Genomic DNA, 12,601 nt, shown 5'->3' with positions numbered 1-12,601 from the left:
AAATTAGTATGATGTCGTGGTTATTTTACACTCTCATGCACCAAATTACAATATTTTAAATCATTTGGATTATAAAAAATCTAAGTACATGGTTAATTAAGACCAATTATTGTTTAAATTGGGGTACTGATTATTAAAAAAGAAGAAGATTACAAGTACACATGCAAACATTAGGACAAAACATAGTTTAAGGGTGAGTTCAATAAAATGCATCAAGTTTAGAAGCTGGGTTCTTATTTTTTTTACTTTTTTTACAAAGTTATAGATTTATGTGATCGAAACAATACGAGTACACATGCAAGCATTATACACGTATATACATATTTATGCTGATATGTACCCAAAAAAAAATCACTCCGATCAAATAATTATTTCACCAAACATATATGTCAAACTGTGTAATTAGTAATTACACTTATTAATATACATTCATATTCATCACAAGATTATCTTTCAAGCAGACATTTATTTTATACAACTTTTTGACCACATTATACTGTACAACACAATTTATTAAACCATATTTTAGAAACTTGCACACAACAATAATCCAAAAGCCCAATAAAACAATAAAACTATAGTAGTAAAAGACAACACATATACGTCCTTGTTTATTGTGATACAAGCAAGCAGAGGGCATCACCAATTAAAGCTGATAGACTCAAAATGTAGGTTTTTTGCCAAGCCAGAAGCACATATTTTGGCAACCTCATGTCTCATGCTCTTTGGCCCACAAACTACAACTCCAACATCTGATGCTTTAACATCAAAAAGTATTCCTGTCATGCAATTCAAATAGAATAAGTTCCTCTTGTGTAATAAATATTTCAAGAACAATATTGATGTGTGCCTAGAGCTACATATGACTTATAAAGGATGATGATATGCTTAATTAATACCTAATAGTAATATTTTCAGAATGCCAAGAAGAATAAACTTACTTTTTAGGTCAGGTCTAGTACCATAATGCACCTTAGTAGCTTGTACAATTGACTGATGAGGAAGGCTTTCCAGCTCCCTTTCCGTACCACATAAATTAGCAGCAGGTGAATTTGTAGGTATTTCCACATTCTGAATTTGTCTCCCTTCAATTTCATTCTCCCTTTTTTGCCACATAAAAATAACACTAGTGGCAATAAATACCGAAGCACAAGCCAAAAACATATCCCAAATGATTTTCGCGCTGTAATGATACAATTTCCCATCGCGTTCAATTGGATATATGGAGTAACGCGTAACGAGGCCTAACAAAAGGAGAAACATGAAGAACGACGAGGTAATTATCGCGCCAAGCCAGAGCCAGCTGCTTTTGCCGAGTGCTGCTGAAATAGGAGAGTCTTTCGGATTTTGTTTGAACACTAGTAGTTGTTGTTTCGACTTGGAAGGTAATTCCAGCTGGTTGTTATGATGGTGTTGTTGTGGTTCGTTTTCTCTAGTGACATAGGCTTGGATTTGGTAATCTAAATTGGAGATATCGAAAGGAGTTGTGGAGAAAGGGAGCAAGAGATCAAGCATTGTAAGATCGGATGTGTTCTTGAAGGAAGTAATTAGGATGACTTTTGGTACTTTGGTGTTAGTTTGAAGTGTACTTCTGTAAATAAGTTCTCGAAAAATGGAAATCATTGGAGCAATTCCGCTTCCCCCACTCACCATCACCAAGCACTCTCGACTGAAATATATATGCCACATTGTTAGTTATAGTTGGAACTTTGAATATATAAGTAATATACAGTTATACACACGAATAGCTTTAAAAATAATAATGTATAATTAAATTTGAATCTAAAAAAATAAAAAATATCACATAAATTAACACCAAAGAAATAGTAATTACCTTAAGAAATGAGATGATGAAGGTCCATAAGGTCCCTCTGTTGATATTTGAAGACGATCAGGAGAAGAAGAAAGTTGTTTTTCTAACTTTTGGCTCCAACTCCCAACGCTTTTAATTACAACACTTAGTTTATCTGTCTCCAAATTACTGCTTGAAACAATAGTAAATGGATGCCATTGCAACTTGGATACGCTTGGTACATTCACAAACAAGATGCTTGTAGGATTGTACGTTAATCCTGTTATAATTAAAGTAAAAAAAATATATTATAATTAGTACGTACGTACAACCTCCATTAACAATAAATCTAGCTAGCATATATGTACTACAGTACTACTTCTATTTCAACGTAAGTACGAACATCTTAGCTCCATTAAAAAATTACGTACATACATTCATCCTCCATTTGCATTAAATCTATACACATTTCATTGGGAATCATTCCAAATTTAGAAAAAGATCATTCTTTTATAAACGAGGAATAGATTTTTACCTGGATTTTTGGAAAAGGTGAGTTCAAAAGTGCTACAAGGTAAAAGACGTGAAGAAATTAATCTAGCACTTCTTTTAGACTGTAAAAATCTCAAGTATCGATCGATGAGGAAGAGAAAGATCCCAGGGAGGACCATACATGTGTAGGCAACTCCAACATGCAAAAGATAGAAGAACATGTAGAGAGTATATAGCTGATGTGTGTAGAAGAATAGATCGAACATCTTTCTCCTTATCTTGTACAAACTTGTAACCCACATTGCTATTGCAACCAAAATAGCTATTTCTCCAGCTACGTTCGATACGTACGTATTGCTCCATTCTATCATCTGCAAATATTATGTATATTTATTAATTAATTAGCTTGTTTCGGTTAAAGATATACTATTAAAGGTAAGATGTTTGGACTCTAGTGTGAGGATCTAGAGGTCGGATCCTTTCTAATTTAAATTTTATAATTTTGGGGTATGGAAATTCAGGTATGGATACATGTGCAGGAATTCGACTAAAAATAATTCAAATATCTACAAATAGCATTATATTCTAAATTATGAGACATTATGTGGAAAACGTACAAGGTATTTCGAGGAGAAAATATTGAGCACCAAGAGAATCCTAGAACAAGACATAATATATAGAAAAAGGACTAACATAGAAATTTCTATGCGCAAGGTATTCTATTTTCTTTAATTTCATCTTAGCTTTTGTTTTGTTTAATTATAGAAATTATTGTATCGATCTAGAATTTCTCCAATCGATTCTCATTAAAGTATTCAAAATTGGTTGACCATATCCAGTACAGATCCCACATCCCCACCCACGTAGGTGCAACACCGAGACTGAAACGTCCGAGCAACTTAGCTTTAGTATGTAGTATTAAGTAAATAAGAAATGTGTTCTCGATCTTTAAATGCTTAAGTTATCATAATTTATATGAGATGATCAGTGGTTGTTCTGATCATTGATTAGTGTGATGTTATTTTATGTGTACAATTTGAATCTTTCCCTTTGGATATCTATACATAATTCAAATTGAAAATAATGGATTCAGATAAAAAAATTACCTCTATCATTTGATTAGACATGGCATAGTATATGACAAATCCAGCACTATGGAGAAGGGCAAGGGCCATAGAGAGATGGCCGAGCCATATGTGATATTTGATGCTTGATTCCGAAGTTAACCCCATCAGCGGCAAAATTGACGACACTCGAGTGACTGGGAAAAACAAAAACGCATAACAAATATTCCCAAGGTACCCAAGCCTCAACGATACACTTCGAAATTTCGCCTTCCACCTATAAATTATTAATCCAATATCGATCGATAAGATATATAGGATTTAATTACTCGTAGTCGTAATTAATTTAATTATTGATCGATGAATGAGTACTTACACTTTTTCGGTAGGATTGTGCATATGGAGATTACCATTAAAGCTGATATAGATGTAGTTGGCTAAAGACCAAATTAGAAGGACGATAAACATAACAGCAAAAGAAAGTTCAACGGCGTTCACAATTCCCAGAGGTTCCATTACAACCACTTTCCGTTTCAATGAACCGAAATATTCCCGCCCTATATTAGTAGTACTACTGCAGTACAACAATATAATTATTATACATTAATTAAACATGATGCCTAACTATCGAAGATGAAATTAATAATTGTGTAATTAATTATAACCTGTGATCAGAAGTTGACTTGTTGTAAAGATGAAGATAAACACAGCTCACAGCAGCTATCAACATTATGGGAAATGTAAATAAAAGAAGATTTATCCCTGTAAATTAAGACAATTAGTGAAAAGTTTATTAGCTAAATTAAACATCCTTATAAGGTTTTCCCAAAATATAGCTACAAGGTCAATGAATCTTTTGTTCTCCACGAGCTTTTTAGGGTTAGGGCACAATTCGGATCCACGAGAATTCAAGACACAATTTACAAACTAGCTAGGATTACGTTTAATCTGGAAATCAAACACGAAGAAGTAAGTATAACAATATGAGTAAAACCGATATAATTACTACCTTGTTCCCTGAAATATGTAGAATTAAGCTTGATTTTGAGTTGTGGAGTCCATGAATTTCTGTAAGTCGGTGTAGGTAACATCACCCAAATGAAAAGCCATCCAACAAACACCAACACCATGAAAGTATACAAAACAGCTCTACTTCCCATCTTTGCAAAAGATCTTTTTTCTTTGGAACTAATTATCTCAATACAAGAGATGCTATCTATATATAGAAGAATGTGTTCAAGTGGAACATCATGCTTCATGCTTTTAGGTTTACCTATTGTGATTGATGTAAGCTACAAATTCCCTTGCGTAGACTTCTCAAGTGGCACTATTTCTCTAGTTTTTAAAGGTAAGTACTCCACCGTTCCTAAATACTTGTCATCCTTACTAAAAATAAATGGTCAATAATAGTTATTAGTTTAGAAGATCAAGACATAATTAGAAGTAATAAGTAACTCGTCATATTATCCTCTAGTTAAAAAATTTCTTAAGAATTGTGCAAAACAAAACACGACAAGTAATTAGAAAGGGAGGAAGTAGCCGGTGTGATTATTATAAGATTATATCTACATTTGCCTTTGAACAAAGAGGAAGAGCCAATTTACCACTTTTGACAAGGTGAAAAAAGAGTTTAAGTTGAAATTTAAAGATCCCTCTTGGTCTTAAAATATTACTAGAAATATTCTATACTTCTAGGTTTAGTACTTATACTAATGATAGAATATATATATACTTTTTCAATTTAAAGAATATTTTCTTTTCCTTTTAGGTTAGGATCTACATTAATGGTAATTAAGATCTTCCTAGTATTAGAAGGAGGTTTGATAAGGCCAACTTTTTTGTAAGCTAAATTATTCTTGATTCTAGGGAAGAGTCTTTGTATAGACTAAACTCTTCTTTGAAGATTGTTATCTTGTTAACAAACTTTCTTTTGTTTTTGGTTAAAAAGGATAATATTCATTAGTACATAGTAGTGGCAGCACGCTGTGTCTGCTTACATTGTTCTAGCTAGGGAGGGGATACACTAGTGGAATTAACATTACATAGTGGCAATACATTGTGCCTGCATATATTGTTCTGGGAAGGGTTAGCACTAATATTACTATCATTACATGCATATATATATCTAAGGCAACTTTTTCCTTGACTGTTCTAACAAAAGTAGTTCCGTTCCTTCAATGTCTGCGTGCCCGCATCTTGTCCAAAACGAACACCGGTGGAAATTCCCAGCAAAAAAAGGAGTTTGGTTTCTCCATCTAGCAATGTCCCCTCCCCTGCCACTTGATTAGCTTCCCTAAAGTTTTGGTGGACTGGGGGGTTCCCCAGCATCCGTAGGAACTCCCTGTATACGGGGTTGTCCTCTCTTTGATGAAGACTAGTACTCCCTCTGTTCCAATTTATGTGACACATTTCGGATTTCGAGATTCAAATAAGTCTATTTTTTACCGTAAATTTTTCATATATATTTTAAATATTTTGAATTAACAATTATTGACACTTATAGTATTTTTTGTGTAGTTTACAAATATATAAATTTCATGTTAAATAATTTGAAGATTCCATGAGCAAATTCTCGGTCAAACTTAAACTGTTTGACTCTTAAAAAGTGAAATGTGTCACATAAATTGGGACAGAGGAGTATGTCCCTGCAGTCGGTGGTTAATTACTTCTTTTGTTACAGTGAGGTAAGGTCCATGTCCCGTCCTTTTGAATGCTCTTTAATGGATATAGACTTGGAAACTTCACTATAAATAGTGATATAGTAATTGTCTTCTTTTCTAAGACAAAGGCAATAAATTACATTGTTGCTAATTCGTAGCTAAATGGAATAAGCATGAGATTTTCTTCCCTTTAGCTATGAAATTCTATCCGCAGCTAATTTCATAGTGTACGCGAGGAATCAAATCTAGAGAGACAGCTAACACCGCGCATAATACAAATCGAGTTAATTAAGCTTGAAGGGAGTTATAATTAGGGCATCCTATAAATGGGCAAAGTGGAGTCAAAGAGGATATGCTATTCACATGAACTAGTAATTACCAAAGAGCAAACTAACCTAATATAATTGGGAAGGGAACCAATGGAACAAAAAAGGCCAAATACAAGGTGCAGGTACAATAATCCACTACTTGAAACTATGAAATTAACTACAAAATTTATTTGTAATCTGTCGCTAAAAAACTTTTAGCTAATTAAATTTTCTTAAAATTTGTCGCTAAATGAAATTAGCATGAGACTTTTGTTGTTAAGCTAATTCCAAATGACATAGTTCCTACTAAACCCAACTCAGGGAAGGCCACTGAAGATGCCATAAAGAAAACTACATATGGAATGTATATTCCTTTTTTAGTTTAAGAATATTTCAGAATATTTACTTTTGCCTTTAGATCATAGAATATTCTACATTAATAGTAAGCTATTTTCTTTTTCATTTCTTTCTCTTTACTTCACTATATATATATAATATATAATAATCGATTTGCTGATATTCTCTTCTTTTCGACAAGGCAATAAATTACATACGTAAATGATTTTGTTTTTATCATTCTCTCTTTGTTTAATCACTTGGATCTGTTTATTAATTAAAGGCACTTGTAGACTACATTAAAAATGATTTTTATTAGAGGCAAGTAATTAATCGTAATATTTTAATTGCCGTTAAATATGTATTTTTAGACAATTACTAATGACAATTATATTTTAGCACTCTTTATAAATGATGCTAAAATTTATAGCAATATTGAATTTAATGACAATTAACATATGCTGATAAAGACTTTGACACTCTTTATTAATGTGTATATGTATTAGTGCCAGAACTTGTTTTTGTTACAAACTTATAATGTCATGGAAAATTAAAAGTTCTAAAGGAAGGTCCCAAGATGCTCAAATTTTCACTCAGAATGTATTCATGCAGTATGGTTCGAGGGAAACCTGAGGACCTTTAGAACAGTAAACTATTATAGTTTTGCTATGGCTTTGTAATTTTTATCTCTTGATAATTAATAAAATGTTTGTTATAAAAAAAGAGTTTAAGTTATATGTATGATTAGTGTAAGAAAATTTTATACTATCAAGTCTGATTTTATTTGTTGCACCTCATGTAATTTGTTTTATTTTAAATATTACAAATTTCATAGCTTAGAGCGAAGTTCTCATGTAAATAAACTTTAGGGGACCTGATAAAGTAATTTTACTTTGAAATTTAAAAAATAAAGTTTTTAAAATATTTAACACTTCATAATTAATTGATAAACATGTCGATGAAAAAGATCAAATATCTTGCATTCATAATTAGTTAATGCAAATACCGGGGTGAGTACATTTTATCACCAAAAATTCCATAAGAATTATGAGTCAAAAGTGCATTAGAAAACTTAATATGCATTAGTAATTAGTTGGGTTTATTATTAGTACCTTCTTTTTAATTTATGTATAACTAAATATTATGGTATGCATAATTAATATATAGAAATTCATATTATTAATAATACAAGAGATTTTAATGTAATACATACTATTTTTAATACACAATTGTCCATCAAAACTTTTTCCACATCTTTTCCATCATATTTATAGAAAATATTTTTTGTAAGCAAATATTATTTCGTTTAGAAATCATGCTTATTTTAATACATCAAATCAAACAATGCTTAAGAAATAATCACATTATAGCTAATTTCATCATTATTAATGTCATCAATCATCATTATTAATACATCATATTCAACATCATTCTTATGCACCCTATCAAACAACTCTCAGCCGAACCCCGTGAATGAATTAAAATTATTTTCTTGACAACTTACTAAGTACTAACCTAGGTTGGAATAATTAAGTTGACAAATTGGATAGCAAATAGGAAGGATGCATTGATATTTTAAAGACCTATAGATGATTTAATTAAGATATCCTCTACTACTCATAAAGTAACTGGAGAATGAAAAATTCCAAAATTTCAGATGGTACTACTAGCATTGCAAGTACAGTTGACATAAAATTGCAGTACACAACTTTAGTAGTACTCTCAAAGATTGACAATCTTAATAATAGCATGTCCACGTTTTTTTGGGAGATCAAAAATATTTATTTCTTAAAAATAAAGGAAAATAGTCTGAAAAATATACTTCAACTTTGGCTGAAATTGTTGTTATGATACCAAACTTTATGGGAGACCTTTTACCTCCTTCACTATTTAATAGTGTATTCTAAAGGTATATATGTGTCCACATGGACACATTACTATTTATAATGATGCAATATTTATGATGTCCACGTGGGCACATATATACCTTTAAAATACACTATTAAATAGTGCAGGGGTAAAAGGTCCTTTCCAAAGTTCGATATTGTTATAGCGATTTCGGTCAAAGTTCGAATATATTTCAAACATTTTCTCCTAAAAATAAGGTATTTAATCAAACTTTATTTTTAGGGTGGTAAGTGTTTGTGTGGAGCAATAGAAGTCATTCTTTCAAAAGCTAAAAACAAAGGGTTGGGTTAAATGTTTTGGAAAATGTTTTCTAAATCAACTCATTTTCCTCAAATTTAAGGAAAATGACCTCCCTTCAAAAATTAAAGAAAACATTTTCCAAAACTCTCATCCAACTTCAAATTACAATTTTTTTTGTTTTAAAAAATAAATTTAAAGCTTATTTTTAAAAAATATTTTCAAGTTCAATTTTTTTATTTTTTACCCCAACCTCACCCCCTATCACCCTCCCTCGCCAGCCCCCTAACTCCCACCCCAACCAATTTTTTTAAAAATAATTTATAGTTTGTTTTTAAAAAATATTTCTAATTTTTATTTTTTCACCCCACCCCTACCCTCGAACCACCCCCCTCCAAAAAAAGAATTTTAAGTTTGTTTTTTTTAAAAATATTTTCAACTTCAATTTTTTATTTTTTTTACCCCACCCCCCCTCCCCCCCAAAAAAAAAAATAAAGTTTGTTTTTTAAAAAATATTTCCAATTTCCAATTTCTATTTTTCACCCCACCCCCCTCCAAAAAAAATTAAAGTTTGTTTTTAGAAAATATTTCTGATTACAATTTTTTATTTTTTCTTCCACCCCACCACTACCCGCGACCCCCACCTCCCTCCAAAAAAAAGTTTGTTTTTTAAAAATATTTTCAAATTCAATTTTTTATTTTTTTACCCCATCTCATCCCTACCCCCGCCACCCCCCACCCCCCTCTCTCCCTCCCCCCCAAAAAAATAGCGTTTATTTTTAAAAAATATTTTCAATTTCAAAAATTATTTTAGCTCTGTAGTAAAAATAAATGTTATTTTCTCAAAAAAAAAATTATTCATAATTCAAACACTAAAAAATCTTTTTCAGAAAATATTTTCTACTCACCAACCAAACATGAGAAAATAAGTCAAAAATCTACTTGTTTTCCAGGAAAACATTTTCCTTCGTACCAAACACACCCTAAGTTTTTCTCCAAAAGTATTATTTTGAAAAATACACTTCTTGTGATCAATTTTATTTTTATTTATAAACAAAACACTTTTCAGAATAAGCTAATTTTAGAAATTTAGCTAATTAGTTTATAACTTATAAGTTTTCCCGTTAAACTACACATCATTTCACAAAAAACTTAAACGGCTAGAGAAATCACACTTTAATTATGTATTTTATATATAACATATCACCATACATATGGTGGATCTCATTTTTTTCCCAAACAAGCAAAAAAAATATTGATGGACAGATAAAATGAATTATAAGATGAGAAAAAAAGAGGCTATTGATTAACTAATTACAGGATCAACACTACAAACCTTTGATACAATTAAAAGACGTATTGAGCTTGTTTTAATGAAACAATATACACAAAACCTTAGCTTGATGTAGTAAAAGATAATTGTGTTGTTGTCATGGTCTACCATATAAAACGGAAAAAAATAAATTTTATATAGAGTTCAAATAAATTCTTTATCAACTTGGGTTGAGAATATTGCTATTGTTATTATTGTTTACAAAACAATAGTATGATATAAAAAGAAAATGTCAATACAAATTACAAGCTGACCCTTGAGGGATAAGTTGATAACTATATAATAATAATATCACTCGCAATGTTGATAGGAACATTAATATATTTAGTGTGTTTTTATAAGTGGCATTTGAAAAAAAATGGAATACACACATATTTTTATTTTTAATAAATTAAGATTATTTTCGATAGATCTTTGATTTAAAAATGAGAATAGATATTGCTATTTATTTTTTGAATATATAGAATAGGTGGTTAATAACCAAATTCTTTGTAGCATAATTATGTTTATGCAAAAAGTGGCTTCCTGACTCCTGAGGATGCAACAAAGAGTCAATGATTTTTATATATTATAAGGTAAAAATATAAGCTAACAACAAAAGAGAAAAGAAAAAAAAAAAAAAAGTCAACAATAACTACTTATTTAGGATTACGTAACTTAGACACCTCATTCATTAATTAAAAGAGGATCTAGTGAAAGGCTATACTTGTTATTTGCTGAATATCCAACTAATATATAAATCTGACTTCAGATTTTTTGAAAATATAATAATAAAAGTAAAGTAATCGAGCTATTGAAATGGTAAAAGCTTATTCATAGTCGGTGTTATATCTATTGGAGAAACAAAAGAAATATAATTATAATGTTCTTCATTTTAGAACTACCACAATTATGTAGTATTATTCTGTCTTATCATGCCCATATTTATATATGAAATCACTTACCTTTTTTCCGGACATATTATGCAATACCATCATATTCGTATCAGGGAATATAACGAGACAAATCAAATGAGATGACCATATGAATTTTTATTAAAATTATATCATTTGTTTGACATTATTATATTACTACTAAATTATAATCGGTCGATTTTCTTAGCGTCAAAAATCGAAGAAATGCAAGCCAATCTCCCGAGGATAAAGATTGCGAAAAAAAACCTCTTCAATTTGTTTAAAAAGTTTTTTTGAAAAAAAAAAACTATCTCAAAAAGTCAATTTTTGCAAAAAAAATAATATTTTTTTACGAAATATAAATTTAAAGAGTATAAGGAAAAATAATAGTCTTTAAACCCATAAGTATCAATGATAATGATAATGATAATGATAATGATAGAAATAGATCCTACCACATAGAAGATGGGAATTCAAATCTAGGATGGTGCATTTTATTAGTTTATAATTTAAAAATCGATTTCATGAAGTGTCTCCAATTGTGATGAAGAAAAATAAAAATAAAAAGGGAGAAATAAGATATAAAAAAAAGAAGAGAAAATGACCTTTTTAATTTTTTAATGTATAAAGATCTTTGGTAAAAAGACATAAAACTATTTTTTTTTATTTTAATTTTTATAAATGACCTATAAAATCGATTCTTCTCAATAAGGTTGTTTCTCTCCTTCTCGTCTCACTTTTTTCATGTCTTTTCGTTTTTTTTTTAAATGGAGTTATATCTATATAGCTTGAATTCTAAATTATATAAATCTACAATATAAAATTCCTTATAAGATCAACCAAAATTTAATTTGTAATCATTTTAGACAAAAAATTTATGACATATTGGCATTATTCCTTTCCTGGTTTGGTTACTAACACCTTGTTTGGATGGTTTTACCTATGGTAGTGTCTTGTATTATTAGTTTAAATACAAATATTTGTTTTGATTGTTATTTAAATTTTATTATATTGTATCATTTAAATTCATTGTTAGATAATAACAAAAATATCTTTTTTATGTAACGACCGATTTGATGTGATCGCATCGTTACTTAATATTTTCTTCTCAATTTATCTTTATTTATAATTTAATAATTATGTTTAATCTTTTAGCATATCCTTTCAAAGTAACTCTATACTCTGTATCGTACTTTTTTTCTTGGTTTATCATTCAAATTATTGATATGTGACCTTATATAATGATGGAGAACGATACAATCTATTCAAACATTCTATTCATTAAACAATATAGTTCGATATAATACAACACAATACAATACATTATGAAATAATACATAACAACCATCTAAATAAAGTGAAATTATAAAATATTGTGGGGTCGTTTGGTAGAGTGTATTAGGAAAAATAATGCATGTATTAGCCTTGTGTGTTACTAGTATCTTGTTTGGTACTCTTTTTCAACCTATGTATAACTAATACACTCTATAGTGTATTAAGGTGTGCATTGCTAATACCATGGATTTCTAGGTATTAGCAATGCAATGGTTTTAATGTATGTATTAACATGGTAAAAGA

The 12,601-nt window shown here is 29.9% G+C and overlaps 2 protein-coding genes across 2 annotated transcripts in view; both read right to left on the bottom strand.

Annotated features, from left to right (window-relative positions):
* The window catches only part of LOC125833217 (glutaminyl-peptide cyclotransferase-like), a 247,381-nt gene that overhangs the window by 138,591 nt on the left and 96,189 nt on the right, over positions 1–12,601 (bottom strand). The window lies entirely within an intron of this gene.
* LOC125833196 (ferric reduction oxidase 4-like) lies at positions 640–4,508 on the bottom strand. The gene is made up of 8 exons (XM_049512340.1): positions 4,358–4,508; positions 4,014–4,110; positions 3,725–3,922; positions 3,391–3,625; positions 2,328–2,655; positions 1,835–2,072; positions 942–1,669; positions 640–779 (listed from the first exon to the last, which is right to left on the bottom strand). The coding sequence occupies exons 1-8, from the start codon at positions 4,506–4,508 to the stop codon at positions 640–642; spliced, it is 2,115 nt and encodes a 704-aa protein (XP_049368297.1).

The sequence above is a fragment of the Solanum verrucosum genome, unplaced genomic scaffold, assembly GCF_900185275.1.
Source record: "Solanum verrucosum unplaced genomic scaffold, falcon-dt-bn FXZP01000100.1, whole genome shotgun sequence".
Lineage (NCBI taxonomy): Eukaryota > Viridiplantae > Streptophyta > Magnoliopsida > Solanales > Solanaceae > Solanum > Solanum verrucosum.
Note: the sequence above shows the minus strand (reverse complement) of the source record. Positions and strands in the feature narration are given on the sequence as shown.

Excerpts from the sequence above, each read along its gene's own strand:
- LOC125833196 (XM_049512340.1), bottom strand. The coding sequence starts at position 4,508 with ATGGGAAGTAGAGCTGTTTTGTATACTTTCATGGTGTTGGTGTTTGTT. Across the intron at positions 3,626-3,724 it reads CACAATCCTACCGAAAAAGT|GTGGAAGGCGAAATTTCGAA; the intron begins GTAAGTACTCAT and ends AATAATTTATAG. Across the intron at positions 780-941 it reads TACTAGACCTGACCTAAAAA|GAATACTTTTTGATGTTAAA; the intron begins GTAAGTTTATTC and ends ATTGCATGACAG.